This window comes from Gadus macrocephalus, chromosome 7 (genome assembly GCF_031168955.1).
Source record: "Gadus macrocephalus chromosome 7, ASM3116895v1".
NCBI lineage: Eukaryota > Metazoa > Chordata > Actinopteri > Gadiformes > Gadidae > Gadus > Gadus macrocephalus.
In genome coordinates, this window is record NC_082388.1 from 21,543,019 (window position 1) to 21,561,495 (window position 18,477).

The 18,477-nt window shown below is 47.0% G+C and overlaps 1 protein-coding gene across 1 annotated transcript in view; it reads left to right on the forward strand.

The window, feature by feature from the left end:
* grm5a (glutamate receptor, metabotropic 5a) overlaps nt 1-18,410 on the forward strand; it is a 23,093-nt gene extending 4,683 nt beyond the window's left edge. Inside the window, exons 6-18 of the mRNA XM_060057354.1 lie at nt 3,062-3,311; nt 7,121-7,356; nt 8,483-8,604; nt 8,696-8,820; nt 8,919-9,087; nt 9,546-9,672; nt 10,428-10,545; nt 10,736-10,922; nt 11,428-11,586; nt 11,955-12,080; nt 12,512-12,694; nt 13,097-13,266; nt 14,817-18,410. Coding sequence (XP_059913337.1) covers nt 3,062-3,311; nt 7,121-7,356; nt 8,483-8,604; nt 8,696-8,820; nt 8,919-9,087; nt 9,546-9,672; nt 10,428-10,545; nt 10,736-10,922; nt 11,428-11,586; nt 11,955-12,080; nt 12,512-12,694; nt 13,097-13,266; nt 14,817-15,792 — 2,948 coding nt within the window. The 3' untranslated portion in view covers nt 15,793-18,410. The remainder of the gene's footprint in view (nt 1-3,061; nt 3,312-7,120; nt 7,357-8,482; nt 8,605-8,695; nt 8,821-8,918; nt 9,088-9,545; nt 9,673-10,427; nt 10,546-10,735; nt 10,923-11,427; nt 11,587-11,954; nt 12,081-12,511; nt 12,695-13,096; nt 13,267-14,816) is intronic.
* Nucleotides 18,411-18,477: the final 67 nt, after the last annotated feature.

Below are 18,477 nucleotides of genomic sequence, written 5' to 3' on the forward strand. Positions count from 1 at the left end.
TGAAGCCCGGAAAGAGGATTAAAATGTTTCGGTCCAGACCCGTACTGTCCTTCAATGGGCCAGCTGAGAGGATACCTTAGTGACTGTAGCTGTTGCAGTCGAAAAAATACAGCACTCTTATGGTATTCACGTTGCATATAATCCACCAGACTCAAGGACTAGGGGATATGTGCTTCATAATTTCCCATCGGGGGCATTGCACCTCACGGCCTGGCGGTGATATCTGATGCTCTGACCTGTTGAAAAGAGACAACACTCAATCTGATGACTCAACAACGGGAGTGGTGTAAACACTCGTCTCCGAGGGTGAGGGGGCAACCGTCCTCCCACAGCGAACGGCCCTGACACACGGCGGCAGCACCGTGCGTCATCGACACAAAGACACAAAGAAGCAGGAAGGGGAAACGCACTTCATTCTGTGGAGTCAAATATGTCAGCCGTTCAGGGCTCTCTGAATCGACCGTGTTCACCCTTTTTCACACACACACACACACACACACACACACACACACACACACACACACACACACACACACACACACACACACACACACACACACACACACAGACACAAACACGCACACACACACACACACACACACACACACACACACACACACACACACACACACACACACACACACACACACACACAGACAAACACATGTACACACACGCACACATATATTCTATGTACCATCTCTCCTGAATATTCATATTCATATGGCTGTATCTAAGATATCATACTGTGCGGTGTAATGTTGCTGGTGATTGACAGCTTAATGCCACTTGGCTTGGGACCTTTTGGGCGGCACATTGTGTTGCTGTTCATTGGCTAGGGATCCCCTGTCCAAGCCAGCTGTTCACGGTCCAAACGCATACCTTACACAAAGCGCATACCTTAAGACGAAAGCATGAATTTCAAGTCATATTTTTAGCGCCACCCAAAAGAGATATAGAATTGTATTGTTTTTAGCTGCTCAAGGCACCATGGTTGGAATGTAGCGGGACGTATTTTTCGGAATATTTAGTACTCATGTCTACTTTGGACTTGAATATCAAAAACCTTATTTCGTGTCTTTGGGCTTTTACTGTATTTTCTTTATTTTTGAGCACAAAGGAAGTGACAAAACAAGGGTATGTGTTAAAAGGAACATGGCAAGCGATGTGCAGGAGAGGTAACAATCCCCAAGGGCTTATGGATAAAACCTGCCCTCTAGAAGTTACACTTTACCCTAATGCTATGGATATTTGTCTCACTATTGGCATTGTTTTTTAAATGCTGCTTTACTAGCTGCTTTACTCTATCAACAAGTCAAACAATGTTGAGGAGGGGACAGGCTCAGTGAGCATGGAATGACATGATATTGTTTCATATTATAGTTTAATTTGACCCTTTTGGATTCTCAAGGCAGTCCCCACCCTTGCCAACTGTGTCTCCTGAAGATAACTAAAAAAAGAAGGAACATAACAATCACATGACACATTGGAGAATCTGTGCTACAATTTCGTGCTTGGATTTCTGTCATGTGATCACGTTACTCAAATACTAAGCTGTGGGTGTGCGTGCGTGCATGTGTGTGTGCGTGCGTGTGCGTGTGCGTGTGTGTGCGTGTGTGTGTGTGAACCGGATTTAGACAGGGATTTAAAGACAGATCTTCCATGCCAAGAGTTGTTATACTTCCAACAGAAAGAAAACAAGAGCTAATCAGGTTGCAGCATGTTTACAACTCAAGCCTCATCCGTTGATGATGACTACTGTCCGATCCGGTTGAGATGGGCTGGAGATTAGAAAAGAAATGTGACCTATTCTTCATACTGCTCCAGGAAGAACAGTATGAAGAATTTAGCCAGAAACTCCTTTGCCAATAAGAGATGGCCTTCAACACAGCGAATCACCTCATCTTAAAAAATACTGGATGAGCCATTCGTAGGCGTACATGTTTTTTTCTATGTGCGTGTGTGACAGTTCTTTGCAGCAAAAAGATGAATTATTCTCCGTGTTAAACCTTGTCATGCTGCCAGTCTGAGGATCCTTTTTTTTTTCTTCTAAGCAACAGAAAGTGGGTGACCTGCTTCCAGAGAAAACTGGGGATTGTACCCCAGCTGGGTTGTGTAACACATCAGATTCTGGGGCATTGGGTTGGCAGGTTGTGTGTGTGTGTGTGTGTGTGTGTGTGTGTGTGTGTGTGTGTGTGTGTGTGTGTGTGTGTGTGTGTGTGTGTGTGTGTGTGTGTGTGTGTGTGTGTGTGTGTGTGTGTGTGTGTGTGTGTGTGTGTGTGTATGCGTGTGTGTGTGTGTGTGTGTGTGTGTGTGTGTGTGTGTGTGTGTGTGTGTGTGTGTGTGTGTGTGTGTGTGTGTGTGTGTGTGTGTGTGTGTGTGTGTGTGTGTGTGTATGTCTGTGTGTGTGTGTGTGTGTGTGTGTGTTTGGGAGAGAGAGAGAGAGAGTCTCTGTGTGTTTTGGCATGCTAGATGTATTTATCAGTGTGTGTTCGATCATATTAAGTATCTTGAATCCTTATCCAATCACAAGATGAAGAACATTTAGAAAAATAGTCTCAGATATGTCCATCTGTCCACATTATGGAGAGTGAAGACGCATTTAAAGCAAAGAGTGATGTTGATGATTATGTTGATGATGATGATGATGATGATGATGATGATGATGATGATGATGATGATGATGATGATGATGACTATCTATTCACTCCTACTTGTTTACCGTCTGTGGTAGCAATCACATTTTACTTACAGACTTTACAATAAGGATACTATAATGTGCATTTGCTAATGCAGTAATAATAACATAGCATTAGCATAGTGGTTAGGCTAATTAGGCAACGATTACTAGTAGACACAGTAGTATCCCGCTGATTCACTGTAAATTAATGTATACTGCGACACATTAACCAAATGTTAGTTCATGGGAAAAGAATGTACCCTTATTCTAAAGTGTTTCCATCTCATTTCTCAGAGCTGGTTATTTTACATTACTCATATTGCTTATCTCCCCCCCCTCCCCCCCCCCTCCCCCTCCCTCCCCCCCCACTCCCATCGCCAGGCAACTACGGCGAGAGCGGCATGGAGGCATTTAAGGACATGGCTGCCGAGGAGGGAATCTGCATCGCCCACTCGGACAAGATCTACAGCAACGCGGGCGAGCGGAGCTTCGACAAGCTGCTGGACAAATTGCGGGGCCACCTTCCCAAGGCCAGAGTAGTGGCCTGCTTCTGCGAGGGCATGACCGTCCGGGGCATACTGATGGCCATGCGACGCCGCCACCTGGTCGGGGAGTTCCTGCTGGTGGGGAGGTACGATGGAGCCACTGCCCCCCATTTGGAAAACGGTTGATTCTGTGATTTGGTGTAGCCTGTTAACAAACACACACGCAGTGGTTCCCAATCCCAACCAGAGGTATAGGCAGAGATAGTGTTGTGTTCTCCTTAGAATGTTGATCTCCAGGGGGTGCCTGAGAAGATTAAGCTTTCAAGAGGGAACTTGAAAGAAAGTACGTAGTAAAATACGAAGACAATATACTATACTTATAATGGTAATATTAACATTGTTTAGATGTATATTGATTTCAGCTGATCCATTAAATTGAGACGGGAAATAAAATTACTCCTCAGCTTCAGTTTTAAGTGCCTATGCCACTATAATGTTAACAATTATGCTGAAGGGTATTAGAATCCTTTGTGGTTGGGTGTTGGGGAAGGGGTGCGTTACCCGGGCTCCATAAGCACGTTGGGAAACACTGCTGTGACACAATCATAACGACATGCAGACAAACAACTGCTGTGTGGTCGGTGTGAACGGTGGTGTCGCCTGATTTTCACAGCTGTATTCTGACCGGGGCTCCTTTAAGAGCCTCATGGAAGAAGCGATTCATAGAAAACGTTTGTTAACATGACAGCTTTCAATGCACAGTCTGGCAGCACACTGAAATAAGTTGATTGTTCGTCCTGTGTCATTATCTCTAAATCAAGGAAAAAACAAAACGTTTTTGTCCTATTTATGGATTCATTGGTACGCAGTGCAGCACCATACACAACGGAACATTTCACTCTTTGTCTTTTCATCAGATGCATCTTCCTCACCACAATCATCCTCATCATCATGACCATCTTGTCCATGGGACATTAAGCAGGTATGTACTGTTTCTTCATGCCACGACATGCATTTCTTCTTCGTCAACGTTGTCCTTTGTGTATGATCTAGTCAAAGTCTGTTTACAGATGACATCCAAATCGAGACTTAAGGGGTGCGCTCTATTGGTGTTTAATATAAAGACTTTTAATCCTGCATAATCCAACCTGGGGAGGCAATTTTCTATTCCTAAAAGGAATTACCACGACTTGAAAGGCGGTATTCAGAGATGCGTCTCATTGAAACGACAGACTGATGGTGTGCTGTGGCGACGGAGGAGGGGTGTGTGTGTGTGTGTGTGTGTGTGTGTGTGTGTGTGTGTGTGTGTGTGTGTGTGTGTGTGTGTGTAGCGTGGAAGAATGAATAAAAAAGAAGTCCAATATTAAGGGGGGGGGGGGGGGGGGGGGGGATTGAGTGAGTAGGAGCGTTTTAATCAAACTGAAAATAAGGTGTTTTATTTTAAGGCTTAGCCGGTCCCTGGTGCTGCTGCAAAGCTGTTCCTTATTAGGAGCCACATGTAGGCTGTCGCTCAAGTCTGATGGCGGGAAACAGAAACGTAACCTTGAACTACATACCGCAGGCGTTCCCGCCGGTGGGATCCATATACTGCACGCCGTCTCCCTTGTGTTATTCCCTCGCTGTGTGGCGTTCGCCTTGTTCAGACCTTCAATCAGATTCATGTATGACGTTTTTTTTCTTGTGATGAAAAAGTAATGGTTAAAATTTGAAAGGTTATTAATCCGAGAATTTAATTAGCCAAAAGTCTAATGTTAACGCTTACATTTAATGTCGAATTGATACGTTGTTATTGTAATTAAAAGTAATTTATAGGATCGCAAATACACACACACAGCTTGTTAAATTTAGCATTTATGGTTCTACACTCTCACTGTCGCCAAGCTACAGTCTTATGCCTCGCTGCCAGTGATTAACACACACACACACACACACACACACACACACACACACACGCACACACACACACACGCTCACACTCTCCCGCCCACTCACATTGTCTTCTATCCTCATATTCCCTCTGTCTTCCCACTCAATCTTTCATTCTTTCCTTTGCTAATATGGATGCGAGCAGAGCGCATTCACTTGAGTGATTGTTTTGGTTACAAAACAACGCCATCCGCACCCTTTCATCTTTTCATTGAATTTTTTTTCTCTCCTTTGGAATGGAATTTCAATTTCAATCATTTCAATCTTTTGCCAGGATGATCACAATTCCAACAACGGTTTCGGTGAACAAGGAGCTATTAGGCTGTGTTCCGTTCTGTTGAATTATGTCCGTTCTGTCACTCGTACGCATTATGGGTGCATGAGTCCTCCACAAGCCGCTAGGAGGGCCCTGACGAGAGGCCTCTGAGGGCCACTACAGCGTCCACTTGTAGCTCCGCAGTGTGAACTGCGAAAAACAAGTTGGATGTACTACAGGGTTTGAATTAAAGTCCACCATGTGTGTGTGTGTGTGTGTTTGTGTGTGTGTGTGTGTGTGTGTGCATGTGCGTGTGTGTGTGTGTGTGTGTGTGTGTGTGGGTGTGCGCGTGTATGTGTGTGTGCGTGTATGTACGTATGAATGTATGCAGGTTTTTACGTGGGCTTGGGTCTCTATGTGTGTTTTTGTGTGTGAGCGATGCAGGGTGGAAGTTCCTCTACTGCAGCGCTTACATCCCAGCCGCCCATGGTTGGTGTGTGCGCGAGCGCGTATAAGTGCACGAGTCCTCCACAACGCAGCGCTTATGTTACGTCAACCGTGCGTTGTGTGTGCGGGCGCGCGCGTGTGTACGTATGTGCACCACTGCGCCTGTGTGTGTGTGCGTGCATGTGCATGTGCATGTGCATGGCTGCGTGTGTGATGGTGTGCGCCTATGCAGGGTGCAGGAAGCGTCGCCTTGCCCCGGCAGGTCAACGCGTGGGATGCACAGCTCTGGTCGACGAGTGATTCAAACTATTCCGGACTGCAGCCGTCCACGCTTTTCACATCCCTCTCTTCTCCCCGCCCGGTTCTACCGATCGCTGCAGCAACATGGCCGCTCCTCTAAGGATGCGTTACGAAACACACCGAGAACAGAGGCATGCCACAGAACCCGCCCACACCGCTGTTGTGTAACGCTCATGCTCTTTAAGTTGAGCTAAGTTATAATATCGTCACTTTCTTTTCTTTTGCTGGAGCCCACTGCCTTGGTGACACAATCTCTTGGGGTGTCTGTGTGTGTGCGCATGCTTGTCTGCGTGTGTGTGCATGTGTGGGCGTGCATGTCTTCCTGTGTGCATGCATGTGTGCTTGAGTGTATTTGTGTGTGTGAGCATGTGTGCGTGTGTGTGTGGTTGTGTTTATGTGTGCGTCCACCTACAAGTGTTCATGTAAAAGTGTGTGTGTGTGTGTGTGTGTGTGTTTTCATGCGTGCGCTGGTGCGTGTGTGTGCATGCATGCTTGTGTGTGTGTGTGTGCATGTGTGTGCGTGCGTGTCATCGTGTGTGCATGCATATGTGAGTGTGTGTAAGTGTGTGTGCATTAGTGTGTGTGTGTGGGTCCACCTACAAGTGTCTTACACTAGTGGGTGGTTATGACTCTTTCTTCCATCATTCTGCTCGGTCTTAGCCACGTTATAATTAAACACTGCTCATATCTCAGGAGTAAGAACAGGAATCCCAATTATTGAGTCAATCTCTCCTTTGAGCAATCTCCAACTTTATCTTTCAACTTGCATAACAGCATCATGCTACTATCCAGTGTTTAAAGACAAAAAAGGCAAAAATAAGTAGCCCATACTGCGTTTATTATCCCTATTCTATCCCTGTTCCTCACGCGTGCTGCCGCATTTGTTTTTGTGATAAGGTCGGCATGGTAACAAGGAAAACATTGCTGAAACGCAAGTCATGTCATTTAGACTTTCGACCAAATGTGTTCACCGTGGTTTCCACTGTCGGCTCCCGCCTCCTCCCTCCCCCCCCCCCCCTCCTCAAGCGACGGCTGGGCGGACAGGTCCGACGTCACCGACGGTTACCAGAGAGAGGCCGCGGGGGGCATCACCATCAAGCTGAAGTCGGCCTACGTCACCTGGTTTGACGACTACTACCTGAACCTGAAGCCCGAGACCAACCTCAGGAACCCCTGGTTCCCAGAGTTCTGGCAGCACCGCTTCCAGTGCCGGCTGCGGGGCTACCCGCAGGAGAACCCCGCCTACAACCGCACCTGCAACTGTGAGCACACCTCCGCACTCCAGCAGGCTTAACAATAATAATGATCATACTTTTTATTTCAGGACGCCTTTCAGAACTCTCAGGGTCGCCGTACGGTTTAGACAAGCAAATACAAGTTAAAAACAGGCAAATATAGTTGAGACAAACACATTTTATAAGTTAACAATATAAACAATGCAACATGTTCATTGAATTGGCTGGCGGTTGGAGTTGAGTGGGATAGGTTAGTCGGAGCAGGTGAGTTTCGATGGAGGTTTTAAAGGTGCGGAGAGTCTCGACAGTACGGATGGATAGTGGGAGAGAGTTCCAGAGGCCCTATGCAGGCTGGGTGTTCCTCACTCTTCCAACTCACTCTCTTTCCAACTCTTGCCGTCACACTGTGTCGAGTCGAGGACCCTGGGCTAGTGTTAGCCTTCGATTGGGGTATGCGTTGCAATGTTCAAGATACAGTCTATTTTATTGCCACACAAACAGTGGTTTGGGTAGAGAATGGTTCAGCTCCGAGTGCACACAACAACCCACGGCCAGCACCGATATAAACATATAGATGTTTAGAAAAACCAAGTGGGCGACACAAAGCTATACTGTAAACACGACGGTAAAACAGGAGAAAAAGCATGCTGTTAACTCAATGGAGGGAGTGTGTGGGTCTGCCTGAGGAAGCCATTAACAACGGGTTTACCTTGGATCAGGGTAAGCTTTGCCCAAATTCAAACAATTATGAGGATCACAATTCTGTATCCCCTTAAAATCCCCTTAAAACCCCTTAAACCCCCTTAAAATACTGATGTAAACCTTGTTCACATCAGCGGGTGTAAAGGTTTCGAGCGGTTGGCCCCAGCCATGAATCGTTTTGAGCAACTCGAGTTTAGGGGCCAAGAGAAGGGGTAAGTGGGCTGAGTTTAGGGGCCAAGAGAAGGGGTAAGTGGGCTGAGTTTAGGGGCCGCTAGCCCAAGGCTACTGGGCACACGGGACCACTAACCCCCGGCTCTAGCTGTCGCTAACCTCACTTCCCACTCTCGACAGCGTGGACATCATGAGGGTCCTGAGTGTACGCTGTGAAAGCAAGCAAAACAAGAGAGAGGGGGTTTGCCCTGCTTGAGTCGGTCCCCCTGTTCGTCCACAGGGAGAGAGTCTCTGCGCCAGCAGTACGCTCAGGACACCAAGATGGGCTTCGTCATCAACGCCATCTACTCCATGGCGTACGGCCTGCACGCCATGCAGCAGTCCCTCTGTCCCGGCTACAAGGTAGGACCCGTGTCAAACGCTCCGCACGACGTCCTAAAAAAACGCACCGGACCGCCCGCCTCAAGGTTTACATCCTGTGCCTGCCTCACAGGGTTTATGCGGCGCCATGCGGCCCATCGACGGACGAAAGCTCCTGGAGTTCCTGATGAAGACTAACTTCACCGGCGTGTCCGGAGAGACGATCTACTTTGACGCCCACGGGGACTCCCCCGGCCGGTAAGGAAGAAAGGGAGGGAGGAATCGAGTGAACGAAAGGCGGAAAGGAGGGATGTTTGTTTTTCATTGGATGGGTTTGGGTGTTTCACCGGCTGCAGGTACGAGATCATGAACTTCAAGCACACGGGGGACAGCGAGTACAGCTACATCCATGTGGGCAGCTGGGACCAGGGCGGCCTGCGGATGGACGACGACGAGATCTGGACCAACAACAGTGACATCATCCAATCGGTGTGCTCGGAACCCTGCCAGAGGGCACAGATCAAGGTAGCCGTGGAAACCGAGCGAGAGCATGAACCCAAGAGACCGCCCGTGTAAGGGTTGGCTTAGCTCAGGAACTCGAGCGGGTGGACTCGAAGGTGGCTGGTTTGATCCCCGGCGGCTCCTGGCTGACTGCCGGGCTGCACCTGAGCAAGACACCTAGGCCTAACTGCTTGCATGGTTGACTCCGCCGGCGGTGTGTGAATGTGTGCCAAAAAGGCAGCTTTGGATGAAAGCACCTTAAAGGAAAATGTAGTAGTCTTTTGTATATCTCTGCCCCGGCGTCATATCATAGGGACACGTTGGCTTACTTGACATTGAGCAAGACCCGATATGGCGATACGGTCTGACAATAGGATGGGATTTAGACGTGGATGTCTGTTGCTGTGATGTTCACCTTGCTTCTGATGCGGAGGACGGTCCTTCTTGTCTGTGAGATGCTGAGAGGTTGTTTCATGTCTCAGGTGATCCGTAAAGGAGAGGTGAGCTGCTGTTGGACGTGCACGCCCTGCAAGGACAACGAGTTTGTCTTTGACGAGTACACCTGTCGAGCATGTGTGCTAGGCTACTGGCCCACTGACGACCTCACCGGTACGACACACACGCACACGCACCCTTCCTGTCTTGTACTCTTATCATCTCATTTGTTATTCATGTTGTTGTTAGTGCTATGTGATGTATGCATGTAAAGGTGTTCTACGGCTTGTCTTCATCCAATTGCCATGAATCCTATGTGAATTTATTTATGATTTTATTCATATTATATATATATAATATGCAAGCGCAGCACTCAGATAACGGACAGACACAGTCTTAAACATCAGGTATAATCAAACTCCTTTTGGGGTTTGGAGATTTTGCTGCTTTTTTCCTGACCCCCACTTCACCAACTTATCGTTAATTGAAATCTGCTCATTCTTCTTAAACAGCCTAGATGTGGCAAATTATCTGATACCGACCACAGATCACACACCACACACACACACACACACACACACACACACACACACACACACACACACACACACACACACACACACACACCTACAACACACACACAATGAAACACACACACACACACACACATGCACATACAATGAAACACACACACACACACACACACACACACACCTACAACACACACACAATGAAACACACACACACACACACATGCACATACAATGAAACACACACACACACACACACACACACACACACACACACACACACACACACACACACACACACACACACATACCCACACACCCACACACACACACACACACACATGTGGCTATATATTTGACCCAGTAATGTGAATTATGTATGTCTTTCCCCTGCCCCAGGCTGCGAGCCAATCCCAGTCCAGTATGTCCGCTGGGGGGATCCAGAGCCAATCGCGGCCGTGGTCTTTGCCTGCCTGGGTCTCATGGCTACCCTCTTTGTAACATCCATCTTTATTAAGTAATGCCTCAAGACTTTGTTCACCTTGCTTCTGAGACATAACAGCTCGCCCTTTAAATATATCATTCAAATATTTACGACAAGCATGTTATGAGTATACATGATGCAGAAGTAAATGCGAATTACAATCATTCGTGATCCTTGCTTCCTATCTGAAGCTGACTGGGTCCTGTGGTATTATCCGCGCTAGGTTCTGGGACACCCCTGTGGTGAAGTCGTCCAGCCGTGAGCTGTGCTACATCATCCTGGCTGGGATCTTCCTGGGCTACCTCTGCACCTTCAGCCTCATCGCCAAGCCCCACGTGGTGCTCTGCTACCTCCAGCGGCTGGGCATCGGGCTGTCCCCGGCCATGAGCTACTCGGCCCTGGTCACAAAGGTACAGGCAGCGGAGGGCATGTCGTTATGGGGAAATTCGTTTTGTTGAGAGTACCGCCATGCATTAGGTTTGATTCTTGTCGACCGTTTTGGTGTCATTGGTAAGAAATGGCAGAGCCATCCGTCAGCTATTAACGAGGGGAGTGAGAATATCTGTTTCGAGGTGGCTGCGACTATCTCTGTATGAGCATGTTTTTAGATTTGACGCTCCCGCATAATTTCTAACCAATCGGGGCATCTCTTCCCTGATTGGTTGGGGGAATCCATCATGCCTGTCAATCACAGGTGCGAGAAATGTAACACTTCTCAATGGTGGGGAAAACATAGAGAGGGAGGGAGCGATTTTTCGGTTTATGTTTTCAAAATCTTGTGCTCTTCCCCTCCTTTTCTGCCTCTCTCTCTCTCTCTTTTAACAACTCCAGATTCTTTACCTCCAGCAGCCTTAAACAACCTGGGAAACACAAATAAACTGTGTTCGTTGAGTGGCCTGTGTGTTCCTTTTGCAGACAAACCGCATCGCACGGATCCTGGCAGGCAGCAAGAAGAAGATCTGCACCAAGAAACCTCGCTTCATGTCGGCCTGTGCCCAGCTCGTCATCGCCTTCATCCTCATACTGCTGCAGCTGGGCATCATCGTGGCCCTGCTGGTCATAGAGCCCCCGCAGGTGTGTATGTAGACATCAGAATGCAACCGTCATATTGAGAGAGAGAGAGAGAGAGAGAGAGAGAGAGAGAGGGAGAGAGGGAGAGAGGGAGAGAGGGAGAGAGGGAGAGGGAGAGAGGGAGAGAGGGAGAGAGGGAGAGAGAGAGAGAGAGAGAGAGAGAGAGAGAGCGAGAGAGTTGTAGCACTGTAAATCCTAAATCATCATATATATCGTAGCATTGGCTAATGACGTTTTAAAAGTTATTCAAACGTCTCCCATGATAAGCACTGTTGCAAAGCGTGTTGTGATTCAAACACAACAATGTGTCCTCCTTAATGACGAATCATTTCACAATTGGTTACCAAACAACGACCCATTGCCCCGCCCAGGTGATCTACGACTACCCAAGCATCCGGGAGGTCCACCTGATCTGCAACCTGACCACCCTGGGGGTGGTGGCGCCGCTGGGCTACAACGGCCTGCTCATCCTCAGCTGCACCTTCTACGCCTTCAAGGTACCCCCCCCCCCACCCGACCCCCCGAACCACAAACACACACACACACAAATCACCGGGGGTGGGGGTCTAGTTTGATTGATCCTTTAAAAGAGAACTGAACCCCCGGACTCCAACTTAAAAAGTTAGTTAAAGAGTTTTTTTTTCATTCTGGGCTTCTTGCCATATTGAGAGGACTCAAGAGAGTTGCAGTTCTCTAAATCTAATTCACTGTAAATATATTTTAACCTAGGGTAATGAAAATCGTGTTCTGCCATGTCTCACGTGAAAAAAACCTTAAGACAAGACGCTGACTAATCAGGCAAAAAAAATAAAAAATAAAATAAAAAATTGGAACGCTCCTATGCTTCCAAAATGGCGGCAGTCACCGCGATGTGACTCCACGATGCACAAGCCCTGTAACACTCTACAAACCCCGCCTCCCCCCACAGACGCGCAACGTCCCGGCCAACTTCAACGAGGCAAAGTACATCGCCTTCACCATGTACACCACCTGCATCATCTGGCTGGCCTTCGTGCCCATCTACTTCGGCTCCAACTACAAGATCATCACCATGTGCTTCAGCGTCAGCCTCAGCGCCACCGTGGCGCTGTGCTGCATGTTCGCCCCCAAGGTGAGCCCAGAGGAACACGGGGGGGGAAAGGTGAGGTCAGGTCAGCTGTATCTGCAGAGCCACTTGATTACAGGTACATGTCTCAGATGGATTCACAGGCCACGTTCTGTGACATGACTACTCACTGTAAGCCCCTTAAAGGCCAAGGAAAACTAAAACAATTAAAATTATCCTTAGGGGCGAATGGGCAGACGTACGAGGGTAGCATAGAACAAGCAGAATTTAAGGTTAAGTTATTTTAAAGTAGTAGATTAGTTATAAGTCACCCCAAGTCTTAATAGCCAGGTTGTGGGCATGAAGCTAAAATAAAAGTACAAAAAAAAGTTAAAAACCAAAGGTTTTAAGGTCGTTCTGTTCTTCAAAGTGTTCTAATCTACAAACCCCCTGAACGGGTGTGTCCAGGTGTACATCATGCTCGCCAAGCCGGAGAAGAACGTGCGTAGCGCCTTCACCACCTCCACGGTGGTGCGCATGCACGTGGGCGACGCCAAGACCGCGGCCAAGGCGGCCAAACCCACCAGCAGCATGGCCAACATGTTCCGGCGCCGCGACTCGGGACAGGGGAACGTCAGGTACGGTACGGGACGGCGCTCCGGGACCTCTCTCCCGCTTCATTCAGAACGTCGGTCATTCATTCATTCACTTCATTCATTCATTCATTCACTTGCTCTTTAGTGTAGAAGTTAAGTGTCTCTCTCTCTCTCTCTCTCTCTCTCTCTCTCTCTCTCTCTCTCTCTCTCTCTCTCTCTCTCTCTCTCTCTCTCTCTCTCTCTCTCTCTCTCTCTCTCTCTCTCTCTCTCTCTCTCTTTCTGTATTTATATCTTCTCTCTCATGCACACATAGATGCACACAAACAAAGCAAATATTTGAAGACACAATTAAAACAGGATTCACTTTATTCAAACGGATATAACGTTCAATATTTGCACGGGATGAAATGGAGCAGGTAAGTGGAGCAACACGGGACGGAGATCGTCTCTCCAGAAGACGTCACACTCCAACAAGTGTTGCCACGAATACGCTTCTTTTAAATCCATTATTTACTACGACTGTATTCCGACACACATATTCACAGCGCGTAACTCGAATGTCTTTGGAAGGTGTATTTTTTTTCCCAAGCTATTAATCATTATTTAATAGCTCAGATGAAGCAATGACTGGATTCGAATGTACCTGGAGCTAAAAGCAGCCCGCTACATGTGGGTTAGCTATCCCCACAGGGACTGGCTATCCCTGTCGGAGCACTCTTTCTAGGGAAAGGATGATGAAAGAGAGGGAGACGGGGATGGTGGGGGAGGGAGGGGGAGGGATGGGGGTGTGTGTGTGTGTGTGTGTGTGTGTGTGGGGGGGGATGGGGGGGGGGGGGGGTCCTGAGGGTGGTCCTCATTAGGATGGTTCCCTGCGTGTTCCGGGTCGATTCTGTGCGACAGCTTCTTGGTTGGCAGTGCACCGCGTGTGTTTCTTACACATTTTCTCACACTTGTCAGATACATGGATACAGTTTATCGAGTTGTTGTACGTGATCACACATAACTGAGAATATCAGTACGCTATTCCTAAATAACATTCATTTTGTATCCTTATATATGAAATACAATATTATTGCACACACCTTACATAACATCGACATGACTTAATTTGGATACATTCTACATTGAGTGACCATACTTGTTCTATATATATCGGCGGCAGTAGCTCAGGAGGTTTGATCCTCGAGGTGTCCCTGAGCAAGGCACCTAACCGTTACTTCTCCCGACGAGCTGGCTGTCGCCTTGCATGGTTGACTCCGCCGTCGGTGTGGGAATGTGTGCATGAATGGATGAATGTCGGGCAATATTGTAAAGCACTTCGGATAAAAGCGCTATATAAAATTGCCTTTATTTTGCCTAATTTTCTATTTTAATACTAAAATGCCTTTTTAACTTTCTACTTTACCCATTTCTTTGCATATGTTTTCTTTTACTTATCTATTATTTTATTGCATGACAATGTCTATATGTGAAGCACTTTGAGTCTGCCTTGTGTATGAAAAGTGCTCTATAAATAAAGTTGCCTTGCCTTGCCTTGCCTAAATGCAGTCCTTCTTCACCATTTCCATTTGTCCTCCCCCTGTCCTGCCCAGCTCCAACGGGAAGTCTCTGACGTGGGCCCAGAACGAGCGCAGCCAGCAGCGGCCCAACCTGTGGAAGAGGATCTCCATCCACGTGAAGAAGACGGAGGAGGTGGAGGTCAACCACACCGCCATCATCAAGCCCTTCTCCAAGGGGCCCGAGTCCCCCGTCGACACCGGCAGCCTCCACGTGGAGTACGAGGACGAGTCCCCCCTGACCACCTACCCGCCCTCCCCCCCGCCCTTCCACGCCCCGACCCCCGGCGGCCTGCGCGACGACGGGGCCCGGGGCCCCCAGGGGGACGGAGGGGCAGCGGCGCACCAGCAGGCCCTGCCGGCGTACTCCCCTGGGACCCCCCAGACGCTCGGCCGCAGGCTGCCTGAGGGCCGTGGAGGGGGGCCTGCCGCGGCGGCGGAGGATCCAGGGGTGCCGGAGGAGGAGCTGGTGGACACCGGCGTGGGGGACATCGGCGTGAGGATGCTGGCCGGGCAGCCCCAGTGCTCAACCATCATGGACCAGATCAGCAGCGTGGTGCACCGCTTCACCGCCAACATCAGTGAGCTCAACACCATGATGCTCCCCGGGTCGCCACCGGGGGGCGCCACCGGGTGCGCCGCCGTCCCGGGGCCCGGCACCTTCATCCCCGGCCCGGAGGTCAGCGCCTGCGGGCCGCCCCCCGCCCTGATGCCCCGGGCCCGGCCGAGCGGCTCCGCCGTCACCGCGTACGCCCAGGTGTCGGCCAGCAGCGCCGCCCCCGGCGAGAACCCGCGACCGATGATGTACGAGCGCATGGCCGGCGTGTGCGCCAACGGCCGGAGGTCCAGGAATACGGAGGAGCTGGTCGCACTGACTCCCCCGTCCCCGTTCAGAGACCTGTCCATGGGCTCCAACAGCGACTCGCCTCCCCCGTCTCTCTCGCCGGCCTCGGAGGAGGATTACGACCAGCTCCTGCTGCGGCACTATACCCAGAGCTCGTCCTCCCTCTAGACCGGCTGGCCTCTAGCCAGCACCGCAGTTTAACGCTGTCTCGCCGGAAAAATGGAAACAGAGAAGGCACCATTTAAGTGGTCTTTTTAAATTCCCTATAGTTAGTAGGGTTTTTCCCAATTTGTATTCTGATTCTGAGTTGCCTCGTTTAGACATGAGAAATATACACCCCTATGAACAGTATAGGGTAGGCCTAATGAAGGGTTTACACCCCGGTATTGTAAACCTTTTCACCATGTGGTTGACTTTCATCGTAATTGCTTTGTTTTTTCAACAGGAATGAGCTTGCCGACTTAATGAGATTTATAATACATTTTTACTTTCAGACGATGAGAAGAGCTATAGACTTGCATGACAAGAGAGAGGTCGTCGCAACGTGATGTCAGAGCACCAACCCCTGCTCTGATTAAAAATAGGACACTTTCCTCCTAAAACATGAAACGTACGTGTGTCATTAAGCAGTCTAGCAGTTTACATTATGGATGTACTAAAGTTTAAACCATATACAATTTTTTTATATATAAAAGTAAAATAAATAAGCGTGTACTTTTCTGTTTTTAAAACAGACTTTTACTAATAGCACTTCTGTTGTGGAAAATGTTTTGTTTTTGTGTGGAGAAGATGCTCTTGCTGCTACCGTTTCTATTGATCACAGGACGATAAACTTGCTAGCATAATGACTCAACCTACACAGCAGGAGAGAAAGGGAACATTCTGTGTTTCACAACACAGGGCGGCTGTGTGAAGTGTGCTTCCTTTTATTTCTCTGGAGAGATGAATGAATATCTACGTAAACGAGAAGAAAATCTATGTTAAAATGGCAAGAAACTATTTGAAGGTCAGTGAATTTTTTAGTGGACTCCATACATGTCAACATGTGGCAATGGTTAAATGTAGAATGTATGTCTGACAGAACAAAGTGGACCAAAACAATGTTGCACCTCAGGATGTTTTGAACAAACTGTTATTAATTATTCATTATTATGTGATGATTGCATATATTAATATGTATTTTCTTGGCTAAAGTCATCAGATCAAAAGTCAACCAGAACTTGCATGATGCCTTCATTTCCTTTTAATCGGGATAAGTTGTTTTGTGTTGAGTAGCCTATGGTGTGTGTTTAAGTTGTTTTAACATTCCGATCTGGTTATTGTATTCAGTTCTGTTTCAGATAATGGGTTACATGAATGATACTAGTAACTGAATAGGGGCGGAAGACAATAGAAGGAGGGTTTGCTTATGAGGAAGAGGAAGCCATTGTTCAGATATGTATCTCTCAAGCCCTTTGGTGTGTTATGCACAGATGGTGGTTATAAATGTTGCCAGCATTTTAAACTAGGACTGATGTTCTGCATTTTCATGGCATGACGTCTATGGCTATGTTATTGTTGACACTTTTCCAAACCATTTGTCAAATGGAAAACATTGAATACTTAAATTAGGCTTTGAAATGCATGGGCTTGATTATGCTGACAACGTGTGTTTTAGTATTTAAGTTAGTCCTTGGATTCAAACTCAGTAACTCCCTTAATATTGGTGTGCTTTCTAAACAGTTTTGACTGTTGCTTCCCTACTGCCCTACCAAGCAGTGTGTACCAGGCTTTTTATTTATATTCTAGATTTGAATGAAGATTACTACCATATATGCATGCCTCAGAAGACAATGTCTGTTCCAACAGCTGCTTTGTGCCAATATCCATGTGAGAAAGACCACTGGCTTTCTCTCTTTTCATCTGCCTTTAAACTGTTGTGTGATGCATACAAACAATGGATCTATCTATCTATCTATCTATCTATCTATCTATCTATCTATCTATCTATCTATCTATCTATCTATCTATCTATCTATCTATCTATCTATCTATCTATCTATCTATCTATCTATCTATCTATCTCTATCTCTATCTCTATCTCTATCTATCTATCTATCTATCTATCTATCTATCTATCTATCTATCTATCTATCTATCTATCTATCTATCTATCTATCTATCTATCTATCTATCTATCTATCTATCTATCTATCTATCTATCTATCTATCTATCCATCTATCCATCTATCCATCTATCCATCTATCCATCTATCCATCCATCTATCCATCCATCCATCCATCTATCCACCTACCTATATATCTGTCTGTCCATCTGATTGTATGTTTCTGTCTGTCCTTCGTTACATCTGGGAGTGTTATAAAAACAATTTTCTGATTATTTAATTAATTACTTCACATTTCATCTTTAATATGAACCGTGTGTCATAATATTTGTTTGAAATTCTAAGCGTTTTTGTTTTTATAAATATCATTTGTTGCTGTATTCTTGCTTTTCATTTTAATATTAAATGTTTTAAATACAGGTTGTCTACGTTTGTTTTTGTTTGTAAGCATACCTGTAACAACATTATTAGCATTAGGGTAGGCCTATTATTATCTATCATTTATCGTGGGGCATTAATAATCTAGGCATACGATCTTAATTTATTTTTTACACCAATTTACAAACCAGTGTATACAGATCATAAAAGTTATTCTCAATCAGAACTATTGGAAATAGATCAAATACTGTACAACATGTTTTTATCAGGAGTTGTGTGCCTCGATTCATTGATCAAGTCGTACGCCTTTCAACAACGAACGGACCTTGTTGCAAACATGTCAGGTTAAAAATAAAAGGTTTTTCTACCG